Below are 24,370 nucleotides of genomic sequence, written 5' to 3'. Positions count from 1 at the left end.
GTATATAACTATGTTCATCTTTTTTTTTTTTTTGTTTTATTTATCTTTTTTGTTTTGTTTTTGTTTTGTAATTTTTTTAATGCAAATTATCATGCAGTTTGGTGAGGCTATTAAGTGACTGTAACACATTCCTGTGTGTTTTATTTTAGTCTTCAAAATGAGCTGGAATTTCTTCTTTTTTTTTTTTCTTTTTTTTTTTTTTTTGACTTTTTTTTGACTTTCCAAGATTTTCATTTCATTTTCATCCCTTGACAATTTTTATGCAAAACAGTATTTGCCACTTTAAATATATTTGCTGGTATAGTCCATGTGGCTTGCAAATCCTTGAACTCTCCAGTAATTGGAATCTTAATTATCATAGTGGTATGATAGTCACTGCACAGCATTCTGGGTGGAGCAGTGTATGCGATATTGCCTCTGTTGATCTGCTTCCTTCCAGAACAACTCAGGTATTGCTAAATACGGTATGATGTAAAACAATGCAAGACCAGGAGCAAAAACATATATGGAAAATTAGCTCTGGGCAGCGCAGGGTATTTAAGGTATGATTTAAGTCATAATTGTCAGTATATTAATTTTTTTTTTTTACACTTTAATTGATTTATTATATGGGTAGTTTATAAAAGAAGAAAAATTGCAGAATATTGAACAAGATTTTATCCATAAAAGTTGAGGGGTTTAGTATATAGAAATATGACATTTACTTTAAAGTTATTCCATGGAAATGCAGTTCAATTTATAGGTGCCTCACAGAGGACAGGACATCAAACCCCCTCCCCTTCTTCCCCCTTCTTCCCACTCCCTCTAGACCCTTGGGCCTATTTATCTATGGCAAGTCTTTGTAACTCTCAAATTCCTACTAAGAATTAACTTATTGCTTAACCTAATTATTCCAAATTTGTTGATGTTTAGAAGTCTTTTTATCAAATATTGATAAGTAAAATTCCAAGACTCATTGTTTAAACTATTGCTGAAAAAGTCATTTTCAGAGATTGCTTATAGGGAAAAAAAATTTGAAACTTAAATTAATTCCCAACAAAACCTTTTTCAGCAGTATGCTATAAATACTAACTCATTTATTTTTCTTTAACTAGTTACATTAAAACAACTGCACTTTTAACAGCTTCTGAGATATAAATTACTCTGAATTAAATAAAACACTAAAGATTTAAAGTCTTGTATGGATTGATTTTATTTCATGACAATAATTTTTTTTGTACAGAGGTAACATTTCATGTTATATCCATGCACATTGCAACATATTCCTTTAAAATCAAAATACACCCAAAGAAATAATTTTTTAAAATATTATATTGCTTGTAATTTCTTATGATGTTTGCAAAATCACTGGATTTTTGTGGAGCTTGTCAAAGTGATTATAGCAAATATATAATGACATTGGAATATTTTCTGTAAATTGTTAAAATATTGTTTATTTATAGTCATGCTATATACAGTAAAACTTGGTTATAACAAAATTCTGGGGACCTGTAAATTTACTTTGCTATATCCCTAATTTTTTTTTCTTATCTGATAATGAATTTGTTGAAGTATATAGCAAATATACAATATTATACATTTTCCTTCAAGTATGGCTTCCGAATGTGTTCAGGGAATTTATTAAGTAGGTACTAAACTTATCTTAAAGTACTAAAATTTTCTGATGAAATGAATTTCAAATACATGTATAAATGTGTAAGAAAAATAATATGTCACTTCAATAATTTAGATTTTGGAATCTTTAAAAATTCACTATTAAGGATTTAAATATTGTTATTTTTTTTTACCTCTATTGGACACAAATTTATTTCACCTTATCTGTAAATTTGTTGTATCAGAGTTATAACTGTTGAACTTTATAAGGAATTGTTAAGAATTTTGCCAGGGATCCTAAAAAACTTTGCTTTTTCAAGTTCACTTTATACATGTTCACACTAAATGAGCTTTACTGTAGTTTGATTTTCGTGCAACCAAAAAGTATAAAAATATCCTTGTCACACGTTTTTTTTTTTTTTCAAAATGCCAATTTTAACCTAATTGACACATACTTTTGTGCATGTGTGTGTGTGTAGGTGTAGGTGGAGGGATTAAAATTGATTATTTGAAAGCTTAGTTGAAGATTGCATGTAAGCATTGAGAAATATAGAAAGTGATGAAATCAAATGAACAGAAATTCTCACGAAAGTTAAACATCATTACAAAGATACTGGGTAGCAAAGGATTGTGGTTCTCTCTCTGACTCCTGAACAGGGGTTAATTTACCTGTCTCTAAATTGTTAACCTGAAGTCGACCAATTAAAAACCCATCAATTAAAGTAAAGGGTTACCTGTTTGCAGTTGCTCCGAAGATGTTCCGACTTCTTCCTTTTTGTATTAGGATACTAAGTAATTTAAGATTTTGAACATCTTAAAAGATTTTTGTCATCTTGAATTTAAAATTTGGGAAAATCATAAACTGGACTCTAAGTTTGAGTGTTGATATTAAAGTTTCGTTGATTATAACTAGTTTTTCTCTTCCCCGCTGTATGCAGATGCAATTTGCATGTAAACAAAAAGGAATATATATTGTATGTAAAAGGATCTTTAATTTTGGAATTGTGTGAGAAATCACGTAAAATTTTATATATTGGATGATTGCGTTAGTATTCTGGTACAGAGAACATCCATTTTTAATCTTATCCTAACAGATGTGAATTTGTGATTACAAAATACTGAACTAAGGAAAAGGCTGTTATGGATATAATGACATTGTTGAACTAGGAGGGAAAATGTGACCAAAAGCTTTTTGTTGTTTTTCTGCTGTTCGCAAATTTGCAGAAAATGTCAATATTTAAATCAGAAATTCTCTATGAAAAACAGAGGTTAGGATTTCCATGGCAACATGACAGGAGTAAGGTAAGTGATCTCGTGGAGCTTTTCCTGCCCTCTTAATCAATAACCCTTGTTACCTGTAAATTGCATGCTTTTCAAATTGGATGGTGAATATGTGTACATATATATATATTTATCAATAAACAATTAGAAAATCTCACTTGTAGTGCTTACATTTGAATTGAAATTGATTTGCTCACCTTAATGAGAAAATGGGTTAGGTATATTTTTTTGCTGCTGCTGCTAAATAAGACAAATGATACTTATGTATATTATACAATTATTGCTTGTTTTTGAGGTCAATACGATGATTTAGGCATCTGAGGAGTACAATATTCACCGAGCCCGAAGGGCGAGGTGAATATTGTACTTTGAAGGTGGCTAAATCATCGTATAGACCCAAAAAACAGCAATAATTGTTTTATTATATGATTCAATGATTAAATGACACACACTCATTAAGCAATCCATTCCATCTTACTTGTTCACATCTACTGAAGTACTAGCCGAACATAATGAGAGAAACGGGGTTAAAGAAAAAACAGTTGTATTATTTTGGAAATTTTAATTCTAGTTTAGGTGCAACGTAGAAAAAATAAATGTCATGCACATATAAAGGATTGATTTTGAAAAAGGGGGCATTAAAAGGGGGAAAAAAAGGACAACTTGCCTGAAAACAAATCTTTGACTAGCCCCCCCCCCCCCCCCAGAAAGGAAAAGAATTCTCCCAACTCAAAATTTTATTTGATGGGATGTAAATGTCCATAAACGAAGGCAAGGGGCTTTTATTGAAATTTTTTATCCTTAAAATTTAAATTAAAACTTTACATTCTCAAAAGGTGGGGAGAGGGGCAGGCCTCCTGCAACATTACTCCCCACCCCTCACCCAAGAATCTATGTGCCTTAATGTTATGTTCATATGAGTGGAAGTCAGGTGCAAGTGAAATAACTTTCGAAAACTATTAACATCAATTTGGAATTTCCCTATCTATTTTTAGTGCAATGTAGAATAAATAATTCCTTATATTGACCTGGAAGGTCACGTGCAGGTCAATATAACATAGTATTTTTCTAACATTGTTGGATCTCAGCCAATCAGAGAGATTGGAATTATTCAATCATATAATAATAGTATTTAGGTACTACATGTATATGTATGCCAGGCTCTTGCTGTTCAATTTTCTGTTATGAAGGTTTCATTCTCTGTGTAAGGTTAATGGGTGTGACCATTATAAGGGGTACCTGTTTTGTAAGATCTGAAGCTGGTTAGGTTCTAACAATTATCAAAACTCCACATATATAAACATAACAATATTTATATGATTAAGATATCTTGACTGATTAAATTTGTAGAAAATTATCAGTTTTCCCAGAATGAGTCTTGTTTAAGTTCTATTATTGTTTTATAGATACATTACTGGTTATAATTACAAGTATAAGGTCAAATTTTTGCAAACAACCCGAAAAAATTTCCAAAGTATAGAAAAGGGGCATTTATATTAATTATTCGAAGAGAGTTTGACCAAAGTTCACATTTTGTCATAATTCTTCATCATATTTTTATTGCTTTAAGTTGGAAGAGATTTCAAGAATTATATTTAAAGATTGATTGATTGATTGTATGCTGTTTTACGTTCCATTCGAGAATTTTTCACTCATATAGAGACGTCGGTGAAGGGCTTCAAATTTTGACCTTTACTTGGCACTCAGGGCCATGGAACAGTGAGGGATCTTTAATGTGCCAACGCCTGCTGTGAGACTGGGCCTCGGTTTTTATCAGGTCTCATCCGAAGGACCCACAACTTTCACTTCAAAGTGCTGAGCGCATGGCGAAGGAACAGTTGCTATCTATTTTTTATCGACTTAGGTCAGTCGTGGGTGAGATTCGTGATCGAACTCACGACCTTCCGATCAAGAAGAGAGCGCTCTACTGACTGAGCTACCGTGAATGGTGGAGGTGAAATTTCATCAAATTTGATAATAAAAATATTTCATTTTTCCCTAGCCTTCAATTATATTTTCGAAAGTGCAAAAACACCTTTGAAAATCTTTTTCTTTACTCCTGGATATCTGGCTGTTAAACATTTACATGAATACAATAAGCACTTAGCCCTCTACCAGATTTGAGAAATTCATGGCCCCCTGGTCCATGGTTTAGGCTCCAGGCTGGGGCTACAGTTTGTCATATATTGAAACATAAAATCATTTTCTTTACTCATGAGCACATATGTATGATTACTTAACCATTTACCAGAACAGTAAAACTGAGGCTTCCTTGATCAAGTGTCTAGGCCCCAGGATGGGACTAAGTTGGTCTGTAATTTGGTCATATGCTTTAATTGTTGAAATGCGTCATTATATTTTGAAGATCTTACTTGAGGATTTTAGGAGGCAAACTGCATAGTGTGAGTGTTGTATGAAGGAGGGAAATTGTTACAAGAAAAGGTATCTCCTATTATGTTTAATATTTATTTGCTTGCTTTCAGCAGTTTTCTTCAAACAGAATGAAGTTATTATGATAGCAAGGCTAAATCTGTGACATTTGACCAAGATTTACGGACCTTGTTGCTTAAGTCCTCGGAGGTTTCTCACTGAGTTGAATCTGAATGATATGCATTATGTCTGCAAGTTGGAATATAGAGTAAGGGACAATTTAAGGAGAAAAAAAATTCTGTCTACAGTTAGAAGACTTTAAATCATCAGAAAAAAGTTTGAGATGTTTCAGGATTTGAGATACTAAGGTTAAAATACATAAAGAAAATATGATTCAGGGACTTCCAACTTACTTCAGCATATCCATGGTTCATGTATTTGAAATATCGATCTATGTTTGAAATACCAAAGTTAAATTAAACTGTATGTTAACTTTGAAAAGAGACCTAATGACTTTCAGTCCCAACTTTATATCATGTTATATCACCACTCACAAAATGCTCCTGACTCAGTATCAATACCAATCTTCTTGTCACTCAGGTAATTCAATTTGATTGACAGCTATCAGTGCTACCTGAAAATCATTACTTGTCTACAGCAAAGTCTTTCTGTACTGTGAAATGTTGCCCCCCAAATAAATACAAGTATATTCTTATTTGTGTTAATGACAAAAAAATTCTTAGTGCTAGCTAAATTGTTTTATTGTGTTATTTTTTTCTTATGCTATGCTTTTTCTTATGCCTCAAAAAATGTTTAATTCATTATAATTGTATCTTGCAAAAAATTTATCTATATTAGTAATCTTCAAATTGAGCAGGGGAATTATGAGCAACAAATCTGAAATCACAATAAATTACTGAGACTAATTCTTTTCAATGTAGCCTGATCGGAGACAGAAACTGTATTTAATATCAGATTAAAAATCATATCAACAATTTCTGGATTTAAGCTACTGATGTTATGTGTTATTAAATGTGACTATAGTAGCATTTTTTTAAAAACTTTCTGTGAGTGTACTTAAATATTAAAAGATTATATGGAAACCATAAGTTTAATTGTTACAAAATTTTTACTGCTAGTATGCAATGCTTGTGAGCGTGTTGACAATATTTATAGGGATTTATGACCTGTTGAACTTTTGATCTTCCAGGTAACATTAATGTATTAACGAGACCACTCCCACCCGTTCGGTAACATGCTGTTATATGGTATAAACAGTTGGATCTTTATGCAATATTATAAAACAAATATAGACTCACTAGAAGTTGAGGATGAAGTCCATTGTGATTTTATAATAAAGATGGATGATTTTGCAGTTTTGTTATATTGCATTAGTAGGGCTTACATAAAACTGTAATTTGTATCACATTGGATCATGGTATACATGAAATGTACAGGCAGGAGTTCACACCTTGCAGTATATGACTTTATCACCTAAAGTTCCATTCTTGTCACAAAATGTAATTCATAGGCATCATGTAGTTTTATTTTAATTTTCGCTACTAAACTGTGGCTTTTGGCATGAAATGAAAATGATTGTCATTAAGTTAATAGATAAATTTTGAAGCTACAGTGAAAACTGTCTAATCCGACACCTGTGTAGTCCATCACACTGTGAATTCCGATGTTAAATTTCATTCCCATTCTACCATTTTTGATGTCCTTTACACTCTGCAGTATGACACCCTGTCTATTGTGACTTTTTTTGTGAAAATTTGACTCTCGGTGCATGTTGCATTAGACAAGTTTCACTGTATCTCTGACTTATTCTTAATTTTTTCATACACGAACCAGTTTGGGGGATTTTACTGGAATCACCATGTCCAACTGTCTGTAGATATTTTTCGTCTGGAAATGATCTCTGAAACTACTTTTAAATATTTATTTTTCAAGCTTTGTATAATTAATATATACCATTTCATTTGTGAAAATTTAAAAATAAGAGGATTGAAATTATTGTCTGGGCATAGCAATGTGACAGGGGAACTTCAGAGACTCATACCTAATGTAAAGGTAGCTTGTGTTGAGAAATGTGGATAGACCCAGTACCAAGGTCATTTTGGACAAGGTCAAGGTCAATGGGTACAAAAGTATTAAAAATTGTTCTTGCCACAACTTTGAAATGGAAAAACATTAGAAGATTATAATACAACTAATGAAAAGTTCTTTGTGACTCAAGGGTATGTCCTGACCCATAACCGAGGTCAAGGTCCGAAGTTATAGAAATATGAATTTTTTGCCATTTTAAAATATTAAAAAACAAAAACTTGTTTGGAGGAGTATCAGGAAATTGTTTCCATGAGATTCAGGCATGATAAATTGCAGCATAATTTTTCAAGAAGATGGTAGAGTTCTTTTTAAAGCTATTTTAAGGTGATCCCTTTTTGGGGGTTGGCTCATGGGGGATTTGGTTAGGTTTCTACAGCAATTTTAATTCGAAATTTGTGTCTACAGTCCACAGATGTCTTATACATCAATAACCTTTTTTTTTTTTCAAATCCGAGATTAAATAATACCCTGTTCTAAGAAATAATGAAAATTGGGTAGGGTCATTTGAAAATCTTCTTGACAAAGAACCTTTGGGCCTGAAAAGATTAAGACAATGTAAAAGCTTCATGACAAAGTGTAGATTTAAGTTGAAGAACAGAAGGCCCATTAGTGAAGCAGGTGAGTGTTGTGGCCCATGTGTCTCTTTTTTGTTGTTGTTTTTTATTTTGGGGGAAATGGGATGGGGGGCTCACTTGCAATTTTGAGAAGTCCATTTTGATAAGTCATACTGCATTTTTTATATTCTACAGATATCTTTATGATTTACAAAAAGAATAGCTGTTGTACAAGAAAATGAAAGTTTTCTGTGTAATGTTTTATAGATCATTTCAAAGCATAATGTACTCACAATTGTTTTCAATTAAATCTTTTAAATCATTATTCTTGTATGACCATTATGTCACAATATTTTTGGAAAACCTTTGCCATGCAGATACATGTGCATATGCATATGACTTTATGAGCCATATGGCACCCTGGTAATTTAAATTTATGCTTTGATTTCAAAGTACTAATTGGTATAATTTATAGTGGTATAATAAGCATATATAAGGTATAATTAGTGTATGACCTGCCTAGACAAAAACCATTGTAATCTGAAGTGTCACTTGGATTATTGTCTTCTTACAAAAACAGTGTTGACTGATGCTTGACCAATCAAAGTGGACAATAGAAATGTGTGAATTGAAGTCCAACCAATCAAAGAGATCAACACCTGTCACTTTGATCCTTTGAATTTTGAGTTCCTGAGGTGTTTTACTCGGTGTCACAATCTCCTAATCTTTGATTCCTTGATGGTACAGGACATAATGTAAAACAATAATGAAATTTGTGGTAGACTGTTGTAGATCAAAACAGATAACAGTTAATGGTCAAATGCTTAACAATTATTAATTTAAACTGTGGTGCTCAGATATATAACCAACAAAAAATATATTTGGACACTGTGTAATACTTGCATTGGTGATAATGCCTCCAATTTACATTGCTCATGAAGCTTCCTCAAGATTTGATCTCAACGACAAGGTATGAATTGAAAGTTAATCATGCACCTCACAGGTGCCTATGTTTTATTTTTCTTTTAGTTATGGGTAGTTTACAAGGCAAAAGTTGATAAAATGATTAAACTTGCATGACTATGTACTGGTACAAGAATCTGTCAATAATATAAAAAAGAAAAAGAATTATTATTATGGGCAAAATTGCTTTTATTGAATAACAACTTAATCCAATAGCTTTAAAATGTGTGACCTTTGATGATATTGAAGTTTTGGTCATAAAGAAAATATATCAATGTGGATTTGGACATCTAAAATATAAATCCCTGTATTTATACACAGCTGTTTGTTGGAGAAACGGTTCTTAACATCTTCAAAGTAAACTTTTATGCAAGTGAATGGTTAGTTTTGGACCTTGTGTGGATTGTGTCCAATTTTTTTTAGTCATAGTCACAGTGAGGTAGATAGATCACTTTTGTCATAGGTATAAACTGTTCATGTGGTGAAAATTTTGATTGATAATAGACAGTCACCGGTCAGAAATGTAAATTGTGAGTGTCTCGTGTAGCTGGCTATAGCAATGACTTATAATTATTATATTAATCGCCCAATGAGAACTTTTTCAAAAGAAAATTAATAACTCCTAATTTTCAGGTGAATGTCGAAATTTTATACCCTGTAGAAAAGGTCAAATATTTGAAGAGTGTATTTGACTGACATATGCACAAAGATAATTTTAAAATGTTTCTTTTATAAAATGTTTTCTTGACGTGTTTTTCAGGCAATATTTCAAGGACAAATATCTGGCAAAAGACTCCAAGGAGTGAAAAGTAATCCTATATATCATGAAAAACAAAAAAGCGCTGAAACAGCTGAAGTGTCAGAAAATGATTTTAACATCACTGTATACAACAGTTTTCCTTTAAAAAGGCAGAGAAATGTAGATTTTGGAGACCCACCTTTCTTACCTTCTGGAGAAGAAAACCCAAACTTCACCGGCTCTGTTGTCAGGGTAACAGTTTCAGGCCAGGAGAAAGATATGCAACGAGAAAGTTTGAAAGTGACAAATGGCGAAGTTGTCGTTGGTGATATAATTTTAGAAACAGATTATAGGAACACTTCTCTAAATGAGGAAGATGTTATATTGGAATTGGAGAAAATGGCAAAGGAAGAGAACTTGCACAGCGATTCTGTCGCCAGTGATAATAACAATGTCTTGAGCTTGGACCAGAAAAAGCAAGCAGCATTGTTAAAGCAGGAACTGGATGAAATAAAGCAAGAAAGTGTCAAGGGTGTGATTGAATCTGAGAGAAATGGAAAACACTTATGGGGAAAAAATAAGACTTTAACCAATGGGAATGCAACAGTATTGAATGGAAGTTTAAAGACAGGAGAGAGAAACTCTGATTGGCCAAATATTGATGATTTGGTTGTATCCAAAGAAACAGAATTCTGTGAAACAGTGCAATGTAAAAGTGAGCATCTTAGCGAGTCTGTTCCCCTTGGGAAAGAGAATGGAACTTTACCTCAGGAAAAACGGAGTAGTGTTTTAACCAATGGGAAAACAGACTCAAATGGACTCCACAATGGGAAAATTCCAAATGGAAACTTAAAACATGATGAAGTTGGCCATCTGGATGAACAGAATGAATCCAAAAAATCAAAGAAATCCAAGAAAAACTCAAGCAAGAAAAAAGTTAAAGAAAGGAAGAATTCTCTGCCAGACCATATCTTGAACTCTCTTGCTATGAAACCTAAAAAGCCTATCTTAATTCCTACATGTTCTGATGCAAGTTCAAGTGCATACTCTGATGCAAATCACTTAAACTCTTCTATTACAGAGCAGAAAAGTGTCAAATTTTCTGATGACACAGTGTTCAATGAAAACAAGCCAAATAAATATCGCAAAGAGAAAAAGAATGGGACAGCCAATTCTAATCCAGTGTTTGTGGATGATAATGGATTTGAAATCAGTTTGACAGATGATGAAAAAGTCCTGCATTTTTCTAACAGTAGTGACACCAATAGTCAGGTAAGGAATTTTTCTTTGGATAAGGTAAAAAAAGCATTGTGACCCTTATAAAATGTTATTTGCTCCTGGACCCCTTGTCAGAGATTTCTTCAAAAATCCATTCAAAAGCAAAAAAAAAAAAAAAAAAAAAAAAAAAAAAAAAAAAAAAGTTCAGAAATCACAGATTTATGATCCTTGATTATTTCTTTGTACAATATTATAATTACTCTGTCTCTTTCTTTGTTTTTATTTGATTCTTTATAAAAAAAAAATTGGATTACCATGGTAACTTTGTGTTTTAGCTGAGTGAGCTGAATATCCCAGGTTACATGAAGGAGTATGTGATAGGGTCAGGTGATCTTCCACCTGTCTCAACACGGACATCATTATCTCGAGCCAAACTAGTGAGTTCATTTATTTAGTATCAGCTTTATAGTATAAGTCAATGATTCATAATAATCAGTGACCTTGAACTTGCCAAAATGACCTTGGGCCAAGGTCATGACACTCGCTTGGGACATAAGCATTCTATGAGGTTCTAATGCTTCTCTGTTGCAAGTTTTCATCAGGAGAGAAATTATACTTTTTTTTCTAAGTGTAGACAATATCCATTACTGGTAAATGAAAGCTGAATTATCATATCATAAACCTGATCTGATATATGAACAATTCTAATAGTTTGAATCATCCATCAGCTTTTATTAAGAATGTACATATATGTGAAGTGTATTTAACTTGATGCTTTTAACACATTTTGTCTCCTCATATGCAGCTCACAGTTGTTAGATTTGAACTTTGGCTTTTTTTGTCCAGATCTTCTCATACATCTAGTAACATTGTACATGACAGTCAACCATATTACTTGTTAGAGACTTAGAGTTCTCTTTTGTGTACTGAATCAGATTCATTTCTTGGGTTGTCAGGTTGTAAACTGAAGAAAAAACAATGTGCATTAGAGACCAGCCAGAAGCTGTATATGCTTCTGTTATGCCTCCTAGAAAAAAAATCTGCCATAATTATTCCATGTTTAAAATTATCAAAAGGACAACCAGAAATTGCTGCAATAATTTCTAGCAGAAATATACTGTTATTTGTGAATAACCAGAATTCACATTCAGATACTAAGTACTAAATGCTGCCTCCTTCTGTTAGCAGGGAATAGAGGACATTGAAAACATCACAACTGATGCCACCTACAAAGATATGGATCGTGAGTTGGCCAAGAAACATCGCAACAAAGTAATTCGCCTGGTGCTTGCTTGTTTTGTTTTTCTAGCTGTCATTGGTGTGGTTGTCCTACTGGTGGTGTACTTTGGTAAACCACAATCCAAAAGTTGACACAAAACTCCAACTTGTTACTTGTTATCTTGTTACTGTAATTGTCAAAAAACCGGATTTCATGGGGTATTATATGATGTATATAAAACTGTTATGTATTACATGTACATGTCTCTTTTTGTATTTATATATGTGGTTCATATCTGTTTTCATAGTTTAAACAGACTTAGAAATGCATGTTTGCATTTTTTAAAGCTGTGAACCATGCAATCAGGTGGATCAGGACTTATGATATTATATTATTTGTGCATCATCTGGTGTGTAGCAATCCATTTTTTATTTAAGTGGTAAATTTTGAAGTAAATAAAATATCTCTTTGGTAGTATCATCAACTATTGTCAAAGTTTGCAAATTTAATTCCTGTAAATAAATTGGAAAAAATAGTGATTGTTTCATCTCAAGCAAAGTTCAAAAAGCAGATACATGTATATACACCGGTAAGAGAGAGATCATCCATAAGAATGATATACTTAAAATATATTCTTGAGAAATTGCTGCCTTTGAGGGAGTGTTTATTTCCTTGCATATATGGAACAAAAACAACCCTAAATATCTTGAGGAAAACTGGTAAGAAAAATCACATTTTTATGCCCTGCCATGAATATGACCAGTGCATGTACTGTTTGAGATGTCCGTCTTCTGTCCTTCCATCACGTTGCGTTTACCTCAGTTTTAAAGAAACTGTTCATTGATGTTTTAAGCAAAATTCATACACAGTGGCATAATTTTCTGACCTTGACCTTCCCAGTGACCTTGACCTCACTAATACCCTATTTTATGTTTACTTTCAAAGTAACTTTTCAATATGGTTTTATCAAAATTCTTACACTGATACATATTAGAAAGAGCTATTCAAATGTTGCAAAATTTTCTGCCTTTAACCTTCCCTTTGACCCTTGACCAAACTATTTGTCATTTTGCATATTTGTTTGAAATATTCAAATTGTTGTTCAAGATGTTTCATCAAACTTCATACAAAGCTACAAATAAATAAAAGCTATTCAACTGTGTCATAATTTTCTGACCTCGACTATGACCTTGACCTCACTATTCCTTATTTTGCTTTATCTTAGTTTCAAAGAAACTGTACAAGATGTTTTCATCAGACTTTGTATACTGTTTGTATAAGCTTGTCGAATTTTTTTTATCTTGACCTTTCTTCTGACCTTGACCTCACAATTCCTTATTTTGCATTTATTTAAGTTTCAAAGAAACTGCACAAGATATTTTCATCAAACTTTGTATATTGTTTACATAAGTTTGTCAAAATTTTTTTACCTAGACCTTTCCTACAACCTTGAATTTTACATTTTGTTCCTATTTTGCTCTCAGTTCATCTTATTTTATTCCATAAAGGAGTACTTCAAAACCACCATACATTGAAAAATCTCTGTAAGAGCATTTTAACTATACATAATCTTAAGAGATCATATATAAATTTATGGTAATAACCTTGAAACAATGAGGATTTATTAAGCTGTAAGATTATAGATGGGATGAATCAATCTCAGACCAAAAAAGGAAGGTACATTTCTCTTTTACTGTTGCAATACAAATGTACCTTGGGCAGGGCATTCATGTCCTATAAACATTTTTCTAGTTTATTTATTTTAAGGGCATCAATATGTTATAGTCTCCCACTTGCAAAATATTTTAAAAGACATCATTTTGAATCTTGATACATATTATCTGGTATTTTATGCACACACTTCTATTTCTTTTAATTCTTTTTTGTTGATGTATAAAGAATTTCTGTGATAATCAAGTCTTTCAGATTAAGAAGGTACATATCAAGCAGATTGCACTGTTTGGTAAGATATTTATACTGCAAATTAAATGTAAATGGAACTATCCCTACAATTAAGAAAAAAAAATTAAACCCATTTTGAATTTTCCTGACTTTTTAAAAAGAAATAATTGTGGAAGCAAAAGGAAACCTATAAATTTGTGTCTCTCAGTGATCTCTGGAGACCAGTATGCATCATTATTTAGCAAAACGAGAGTAAATTGTGTACTTATTTGGCTAAATTGCTTCTAAGAACAAAATCGGTTAAGGAATTCATTTGCAGTATGAAACTTATTCTGTGTCTTTTTCCTAATTAATGTATAATTCAGTGCTGGTGTTTTAGATGATTGATGTAAGGCATTTAACCACTTTACACAGGATGCAATATTTGTAAAAAGTTTTATTCTTAATGATACTGTTTTGTTGTGTAATCTTAGGCCTTAACAGAAACCCAGGATTACCAGCTTTTAAAAATGGTCACAAGATACTAATGATTGAGATGCTTATGAACAAATACTGAACTTTTCTTTCATTGGAAAAATCAACAAAAGAGATTATGGGTTTGTAAAAGATTAAATGGTGTAATGCAGTATATTTGTTCATGCATTGGTAAAATGTCATTAATCCGTCTGCAGCTGTCTGAAATCAAAGTTATCAAACTAAAGCCAGCATAAGACATATCTATTTTTTGTAGCCATGGCAACTCTAAAACTGATATATATACAAATTATGAGCCACAATATACATGTAGTTTACTTGTATACCAAGTTTTATTGAAAATGGACAAAAACTGAAGGAGTAGCATTTTAAAAAATATTGTTTACTGACAAACAATAAAACTTTGTGCAAGTTAAGAAATAATCCTGTAAATGCAAGAGTAACAAACAGGTTACAAGTACAGGTGCAATGTTTCTCTTCCACTGTCATACAAAGAACAATAGGTAGAGCTACAGTCTCGTCAGATACTTAAGGTCATGTAAACTGTCTATATCAGATCAAGATGAGACCAATGAGCAAACATCAATCACTTGTATCTTACTGTTTTCATTTTACACCATAGTGTCTTCATTTAACAAAAAAACTGTTGCACTTCAATGAAAAAGATTATTGATATACAAAAGTAAATTTTCATGCATGAATGATATTACTCTGAATTGCAACCCATATTAATTTACTGCTATTTTTTTATACAGGAAATTTTGAATTCAGTGAGTTTAATGTACATGTAATATATATGTAACATATCTACCAGTAGATAGAATCTTGTTTCACTAAGCCATATGTGTCTTTTTGGATAACAATGTGGAGTTACGTGTGCCCTACACATCGGATTCAAAATATTGTGCAAATGTGTTAATGATGTCATGCATTATAGTGAGTGTTACTGTAAGATTTTTTAAAATATTCTGCCTCATAAATAGGTGCTAATGCAATTATTTTGTTGACTTTGTACAAACTGCATAATGTTCAGGTTTTTATGTCACGTTTTAGAAAAATGTCATTAAACAAGGTTTTCTGTCAATTTGAAACACCTTTGAGATGTGTATAATTGTCTGTATCTTTATTATGTATACAATTTTATTTGACGTGTAAATCCAAAAGAAGTTTCATTTATAAATTATATATACATGTTCTTTTTTAACCTGTTCAATGTTAAATAAATTTAATGAAAAATCATGATTTTTTAATCAACCCCCTGAAACTTGCCTTACTATCATTTGAACTCTCTAATACAATTCTAATATGGCTATTGTTACAAGGTCCATGAGATAAGATACAAAGCACTCCATTCTCTCCATACTCAAAAAAGCAAACTCATACAAGTGAGACTATTAACTCATACTCAGGCTCATCAATTATTAACAGTCACCTGAGTATAATACAATACTGTAAAGGAACCATAGATTGAAGTATGAAATAAAACAACCAGGAGTTTCTGATGAGAGTGTAGCACTACTGAGTCTCTTGACTATTGAATAAGACTTGGTACATAATAGGCTATACTAAGATATTCCAAGCACACCAGTAGAGCTACCATCTCATCAGCAACAACATCTGTTGAAATCAAAAACCAATAAAGAGAATTATGTATCTTAGTATAGTATACTTATGTGCCAAGTCTTATTGAAATCAAACCAAAACTATAGGACGTGTAGCTTTTAAAAGAATTTCACAGAAATTTCTAATGTAGTAACCATGGCAACAACATTTGACTAAATCAAAAACCAAAATACAATAATCAAATACCCTCTACTTGCCAGTGCTAATGCACTCCCATTTGTCACTATCACCATAGAGACTTCAACAAAACAATATTAAAATTGGATTCCCTATTGTGGCCCCGCCCTACCCCAGGGGTCATGATTTGAACAATTAGAATCTACACTACCGCAGAATGCTTCCACATAAGTTTCAGTTTTTCTGGCCCAGTGGTTCTTGAGAAGAAGATTTTTAAAGATTTTTACTTCATATTTCAATGTAAAACTTGGATTCCCTATTGTGGCCCCTCTCTACCCCAGAGGTCATGATTTGATCAATTTAGAATCTACACTACCCAAGAATGCTTCCGCATAAGTTTCAGCTTTTCTGGCCCAGTGGTTCTTGAGAAGAAGATTTTTTAATGACCCCATCTAATTTTTGTCTTTTCTGGATTATCTCCCCTTGGAAGGGGGCTTGGCCCTTCATTTTAATAATTTAAACTCCCCTTCACCTAAGGATGCTTTGTACCAAGTTTGGTTAAAATTGGCCCAGTGGTTCTTGAGAAGAAGTTGAAAATGTGAAAAGTTTACAGACAGACGGACAGACAACAGGTGATCAGAAAAGCTCATTGAGCTTTCAGCTCAGGTGAGCTAAAAAGGAGACAAAAAATTCCTTAAAGATAAAAAGACTTTTAAAGAATTTCTGCATTTTCACTGTATGATCAATAGATCAATAGAGCCCCTGCTCAGACCCAGGGGCCATGAATTTCAAAAATTTGGAATCATGCACTTAGTTTGTTTGCTCAATACCCAAGGACATGGAATTTCAAGAATGAATTACAAACAAGAGGCCCATGAGCCACATCGCTCACCCGAGTAACATAAACCATGCTGTTCTTTACCAGATTTCCCCCTTGTAATTCCTATTGTGGCCCCGACCTACCCCTGGGGGTCATGATTTGAACAATTTAGAATCTACCCTACCCCAGGATGCTTCCACATAACTTTCAGCTTTTCTGGTCCAGTGATTCTTGAGAAGAAGATTTTTAAAGATTTTTCATACATATTTCAATGTAAAACTTGGGTTCCCTATTGTGGCTCCGCCCTACCCCCGGGGGTCCTGATTTGAACAATTTAGAATTTGCACTACCCGAGGATGCTTCCACATAAGTTTCAGCTTTTCTGGCCCAGTGGTTCTTGAGAAGAAGATTTTTAAAGATTTTTCTTATATATTTCAATGTAAAACTTGGATTCATTATTGTGGCCCTGCCCTACCCCCAGGGGTCTTGATTTGAACAATTTAGAATCTACACTACCCCAGGATTTTTTTAATGACCCCACTTTTGTCTTTTCTTGATTATCTCCCCTTGTAAGGGGACATGGCCCTTTATTTTAATTATTTAAACTCCCCTTCACCCAAAAATACTTTGTACAAAGTTTGGTTAAAATTGGCCCAGTGGTTCTTGAGAAAAAGTTGAAAATATGAAAAGTTTACAGATGGACGGACGGACAGCTAGACATACGGAAGGACAGACGGACGGACAACGGGTGATCAGAAAAGCTCAATTGAGCTTTCAGCTCAGGTGAGCTAAAAATATTTCCTGGAGATTTTAAAAAAAGGTTTTGAGTAGGACCATTTTTAGTCAGCAAGATAAAAACAGATCATTTTCTTCTTTAAATAAAAAACCCTCCACCACAAAATATCATTCCTCAATTAATGCTTTTTGTATTTAATTTACTCAGGGAATTTATTTAATGAATATAGTTTGATTGGCACTGTGTAATCGAAATTTATTGTGTTAGAAATAGATGTTCAGAAAAAAATCTGCTCAAACACTCAGGTTTAAATCTCCACAAGATACATAGTTATGCAGTTTTATTGTGAACATTGTGGCAATGTTTACTTTAAGGATAAGTTAGATTTTTTTTCAAAACACTTCTCTATTATTTGGCCTGAATTTAATAAATCTTGGTTCATAAGCTAACTAATCCATGGATCACAATTCTTATTTATTGGTCAGGCCTGTAGAATGTGCCCCCCTTTTTTTCCGAGTATTTTGCTATAGTTAATTTTCCTCTAGATGTTGGTTCCCCCCTCTTTTTGATGCTGTAAAGTCCAGCACTTGCAAATTCCAGGATTTGGACAGTTAAGGACATACGCAACGTACGTTACCTACTGATAATTTCTTAAGATGTTCTTAATTTAAGATTATAGTGCCATCAGATGTTTGTAGACAAAATATCAGCATGCATTACCAGGGGTTTTGAAAAGATATCAACTAATGAAAATTCTTGTATAATTCAAAGAAAAATATACAAAAAATACTAAACATATATTCTAGATGCTTTATTTATCCAAACTTGTTCTAAAAGAAGTGTACAGCAGCATATATAGACATTAAAATGTAGCACACAGTTCCTTTAAGTATTGGAACTCTTCAACTCCAGGGAAAAAGACAATAAAGTTCAAACTACATTGCGTATGTCCTTAATAAGTTTTTTTCTCCCCCCCCCCCCCCTTCAGACATTTTAGGTTTTTTTTTGGCTTGTCAGATTTTTTTTTTCGGGGTGGGGTGGGGGGTGGTGTTGCCCCCATTTTGAAACCATTGCTACAGCCTGTTGGTGTTGCCATAGCTTCTAGAGCAGGGACCTGTTTTACAAAAGAACTTATGACCAAGATCAAAAACTTAAGGTGATTGTAAAATCTTGCACAAATAATGATTTTATTACAAAGTGGCTGCATAAATATATCTTTCAAATTTCCTTCTTAAAATGATTATAACCATTTTTGTATGAACATAAAAGAGAAAATTACTTGCAAAATTACATTTTAGTCTTAGTTGGCAAGTTCTTTTGTAAAGTGGGGCCACAAGTCTGCTTTTCTCTTTATTACAAGTACAAACCAATACATTAAAACTCGTTTAGTACGAACACGGATATAGCGAATTCACAGATATAGCAAAGTTTTCTTGGATCCCCAGCTTTATAAATTTTACGAATTCCTTATAATGAATTAGGACTTTGTTATAACCGAGTTTTACTGTACAGCTAGTCTCATAACCAGTGCAGCAAGTCTCATGAGAGACTTCTGATTTATTTCCTCTGTAAATATTGATAAATAATCAAACGTTGTAATCTTTCCTGTTTATTTTAGAATTATGTTCATACATATTTAAAATTAAATAGACATTTCACCCAAAATAAATTGTGTAAATATATATATATTCATTATTGCATTACATAAATAATTTACAAACATATAAATGTATATTTGCTGGGAATGATCATCAAATTTTGATCAATACTTGACAAAGAATGTTAAAATTCCAAAAAGGAAGATTGAAAAATAAAAGAAATTGTTTAAAATTCAAGCAAAATAGCTGAACAAATGTGGAAAAAATAAATCTCAGAAAAATGTTGTTCAGTTGCTCACAAGCTTGGCCAGAAAATAAAGGATATCAAAGAAAGGTGGCAAATACACACAAACATGGAATGTCTAAAGACTTATTCACATATCACAGCATGATCAATCTTATCTTAACATTGCATCCATGGTTTTGATTCCATCTGCAAATAGTCAAACCAATTATATAGAACGTTTTTATTCCTTCTATTGGTGCCTTATTCATATGAATGCCTTTTCAACCACTTACAACCTCAATAAGAGAGATCTAAAGTAAATTAGCCCCCTCCCTTCTTACCTGGACAATATTAGCATCCAGTGAAAGTACTCTGTTGTATTAATGGTATCAGTAAGTTTGTGGGAACAAGATAATGATTTTAAATTTGTACCACTGCCAATTATAATGAAGACCATATTACACTGTTCCCAAAATGACTCCCCTATTCTCAAACGATATCTCATTCCTTAAAAGCTTCATTAGATTGTGCATGAAATTTATAATGTATATGTGGACTTCATATTTTCTGTGATAAATGATACAGTGACAGCCATTAAAGCATTAGCCAATCAGAATTCATATGTGCATACATCTGTTTTATTCAATCATTTCATTTTGTATATACTAATACTGCTATATGCAAATGCTTTTATCTTTATATACAGTTTCAAAACATTTCATCAAATTAAATGAAAGTTAAGCTATTTAATTTAAATCAGTCATTTCACTCACTGTATGTGCACACATACAGTATGCATGCACATGTGTGCAAAATGATACTAGCCAAGTAAGGTCTTCATCTTTTGCTGCTTCTTAGGAAATAGCTGGATAAAATGGGTACCCTAAAATGTGGACCCTAAACTTACATGTAGCACCAAATGTCTTTTGGAAAAAAAATTGAAACACTTTTCAAGAACACTTTATACTCTGTCAAATTCCCCGTATAAAATTTGTGAGAAATAAAAAAAAAAACACAAAAAAACAAAACAAAACAGAGTAAAAACAGTATTTCTCAAATTTTGTTTGTGGAAAATAACTGTAGTGTAATTCATTTATCATATTAACCCCCCCCCCCCCCCCCCAAAAAAAAAAAAAACCCACAAAACTGTTTAATCATGACATGATAATTACAACCCCAACATCCAGTTAATGCCTCACCTACATACTGATTTAACTAGTTTTAAAATACTGAGCTTTCAAAAATGGTTAAAGAGTCAAAGGTATTTTTATTATCTTTAGGATATTGTGTAAATCTTTTCTTCTTCAAAATATAAAATTCTCTTCTTAAGAATTCTTTCATCAGTATAATTATTCAAAAGGAAATCCCTCATCAATATTTTTTTAACTTCAGCAACAATACAAAAGAAACATTAAATTCATTACAAATTTAAGGACAGATGCTGACCATGAATAAGTAAAGTACATAATAATCTGCATTAGTAACAAGAGGCCCAAGGTCCTTAACGGTCACCTGAGTATAATACAACAATTTAGAAGTTAAATACACTGATAGATGAAGCTTTGTTGCCCTAAAGCAAGAGAAGTAGGAAGATCAGGATCAACAAACTAATTAGTCTAGTATTCAGTATCAACTCATAAATTAAGTTCTAATCTGTCCCCCACTTAACATTATCACCATGCAGACTATTAACAAACTATTAGTGCTTCTGTACTATTTTTAAACCCATATTAAGACCTCTAGCATTGACCTCTCTTATGGTCTTTGAAGAACTTTTAATAAGATAAGTTATTTTTGTCTCATTTTTATTTATCTATTACTTACAGGTCTGCCTGATTATTAAAACTAAGAAAGTACTTTTTGAATTATATGATAAACATTCTTGCATAATTATCTTATTCTATTAATCTTTCAAATACATTATTTACAGTGATTAATTATCAAAGGTGAATGGAAAAGGGGAATAACTTCTCTCAGTAGAATACAAATTAATAGAGCCCTGTCCAGGACCAGAATGCTTAGACAAATTGTCCAGATGTTCAAAAATCTGGTAGAAATACGCTTACTTATATCATTTAAACTTTTACTCAGTTTGCTTCCAATATGCCCAGAAGCAGAGAAGAATTTCACAGGTACAATGCATTTTCACTACAGATTCAACAAAGCCTTACCCTAACACCAGAACCCAAGACCAAAGGTCAAGAAAATTACAAATTTGGAAGAGTTACCCTCATCATCATAACTATGGACTTCAAAGAATTAACACTTTTCCACTATATTATCAAAAGCCCCCCCCCCCCCCCCCCTTCCTCGCTATGCCAGAACCCCTGACCCTAGGACCACAAGATTTAAAAATTCTGTTCGAAGCTCCCATCTTCATCATAGCTAAGCAATTTATTTATCAGCTCAACACTAAGGAGCAGACAGGATTAGTTAATGATTAATTAATAGAGTTAATGCATTTTCACTAAATAATCAATAGAGCCCCCCCCCCCCCCCCCCCCCCTCAAGAACCCCAAAAACTGAGGCCATGTATTTAAAAATTTTGGAAGAGGCATCCTTGCCTATCTTAATCATGCACTTAGTTTGTTTAAATAATCTCCAGTAGCAAAGAAGAAGATTTTCATAGAATCAATGCATTTTCACTATATAATCAATAGAGCCCCGCCCTAACACCGGAACCCCTGACCCTGGGGCCATGAAATTCACAATTTTTAAAAAGGCATCCTTATGCATCATAACCATGCACTTAGTTTGTTTAAATAATCTCCAGTAGCAGAGAAGAAGATTTTCAAAGAATCAATGCATTTTCACTATATAATCAATAGAGCCCCACCCTAACACCAGAACCCCTGACCCTGGGGCCATGAAATTCACAATTTTTGAAAAGGCATCCTTATGCATCATAACCATGCACTTAGTTTGTTTAAATAATACCCAGGAGCAGAGAAGATTTTCAAAGAATCAATGCATTTTCACTATATAATCAATACAGCCCCGCCCTAACACCAGAACCCCTGACCCAGGGGCCATGGCTTTCACAATTCTGGAAGGAGCCCACCTCCTCATCATAACTATGTACTTAGTTTATCATCTTAATGCCCAGGAGCAGAGGAGGAGATTTTCAAAGAATTAATGCATTTTCACTATATAGTCAATAGAGCCCCGCCCTAATACCAGAACCCCTGACCCAGGGGCCATGAAATTCAAAATTTTGGAAGAGGCTCTCTTGCTCATCATAACTATGTACTTAGTTACTTAATTTAATACCCAGGAGCAGATAAGATTTTCAAAGAATTAATGCATTTTCACTAGATAGTCGATAGAGCCCCGCCCTAACACCAGAACCCCTGACCCTGGGGCCATGAAATTCACAATTCTTGAAAAGGCACTTTTGCTCATCATAACTATGTACTTAGTTACTTTATTTAATACCCAGGAGCAGAGAAGAAGATTTTCAAAGAATTAATGCTTTTTCACTATATAAACTATAGAGCCCCACCCTAACACCAGAACCCCTGACCCTGGGGTCATGAATTTCACAATTTTGGAAGAGGCACTCTTGCTCATCATAACTATGTACTTAGTTACTTTATTTAATACCCAGGAGCAGAGAAGAAGAGGCACTCTTGCTCATCATAACTATGTACTTAGTTACTTTATTTAATACCCAGGAGCAGAGAAGAAGATTTTCAAAGAATTAATGCATTTTCCCTATATAATCAATAGAGCCCCACCCTTATACCAGAACCCCTAACCCCGGGGCCATGAATTTCACAATTTTGGAAGAGGCACTCTTGCTCATCATAACTATGTACTTAGTTACTTTATTTAATACCCAGGAGCAGAGAAGAAGAGGCACTCTTGCTCATCATAACTATGTACTTAGTTACTTTATTTAATACCCAGGAGCAGAGAAGAAGATTTTCAAAGAATTAATGCATTTTCCCTATATAATCAATAGAGCCCCACCCTTATACCAGAACCCCTAACCCCGGGGCCATGAATTTCACAATTTTGGAAGAGGCACTCTTGCTCATCATAACTATGTACTTAGTTACTTTATTTAATACCCAGGAGCAGAGAAGAAAATTTTCAAAGAAATAATGCACTTTCACTATATGATCTATATAGCCCCACCCTGGGGCCATGAATTTCACAATTTTGGAAGAGGCACTCTTGCTCATCATAACTATGTACTTAGTTACTTTATTTAATACCCAGGAGCAGAGAAGAAGATTTTCAAAGAATAAATGCATTTTCACTATATAATCTACAGAGCCCCGCCCTAACACCAGAACCCCTGACCCTGGGGCCATGAATTTCAAAATTTTGGAAGAGGCACTCTTGCTCATCATAACTATGTACTTAGTTACCTTATTTAATACCCAGGAGCAGAGAAGAAGATTTTCAAAGAAATAATGCACTTTCACTATATGATCTATATAGCCCCACCCTGGGGCCAGAACCCCTGACCCTGGGGCCATGAATTTCACAATTTTGGTAGAGGGCTCAATGCTTATTACAATGATGCCAACAGTTTGACTGCTTGATGTCCGGGAGTAAAGAAGAAGATTTTTAAAGATTGCATTATTTTTGGTGGTTTTAGCCCCACCCCTCAGGCCCCAGGGGGGCAGGGACCATGAAATTCACAAATTTTGTTCCCCTTTACCCATAGATGCTATATGCCAAATTTGGTTGAAATTGGTTAAGCGGTTATAGAGAAGAAGCTAAAAATGTTCAAACGTTAACGCACGACGCACACCGCACGACGACGGACGAGAACGGATAGCAATAGGTCACCTGAGTGACTCAGGTGACCTAATAA

At 33.3% G+C, this 24,370-nt stretch overlaps 1 protein-coding gene across 3 annotated transcripts in view; it reads left to right on the top strand.

Moving 5' to 3' along the window:
- The window catches only part of LOC133182381 (uncharacterized), a 33,785-nt gene extending 18,127 nt beyond the window's left edge, over positions 1 to 15,658 (top strand). Inside the window, exons 1-4 of one of the 3 annotated variants that reach the window (XM_061317215.1) lie at positions 8,786 to 8,877; positions 9,631 to 10,881; positions 11,163 to 11,264; positions 12,013 to 15,658. In XM_061317215.1, the coding sequence (XP_061173199.1) occupies positions 8,821 to 8,877; positions 9,631 to 10,881; positions 11,163 to 11,264; positions 12,013 to 12,198 (1,596 nt within the window). In that variant the 5' untranslated portion in view covers positions 8,786 to 8,820 and the 3' untranslated portion in view covers positions 12,199 to 15,658. Of the gene's footprint in view, positions 1 to 8,785; positions 8,878 to 9,630; positions 10,882 to 11,162; positions 11,265 to 12,012 lie in introns of those variants that run through there. The other 2 variants (XM_061317214.1, XM_061317213.1) reach the window with 2 other exon arrangements.
- The last annotated feature ends 8,712 nt before the right edge of the window (positions 15,659 to 24,370 follow it).

The sequence above is a fragment of the Saccostrea echinata genome, unplaced genomic scaffold, assembly GCF_033153115.1.
Source record: "Saccostrea echinata isolate AGI-Se365-2 ecotype Australia unplaced genomic scaffold, CSIRO_AGI_Sech_v1 ptg000009l, whole genome shotgun sequence".
NCBI classification, from domain to species: Eukaryota; Metazoa; Mollusca; class Bivalvia; order Ostreida; family Ostreidae; genus Saccostrea; species Saccostrea echinata.
Note: the sequence above shows the minus strand (reverse complement) of the source record. Positions and strands in the feature narration are given on the sequence as shown.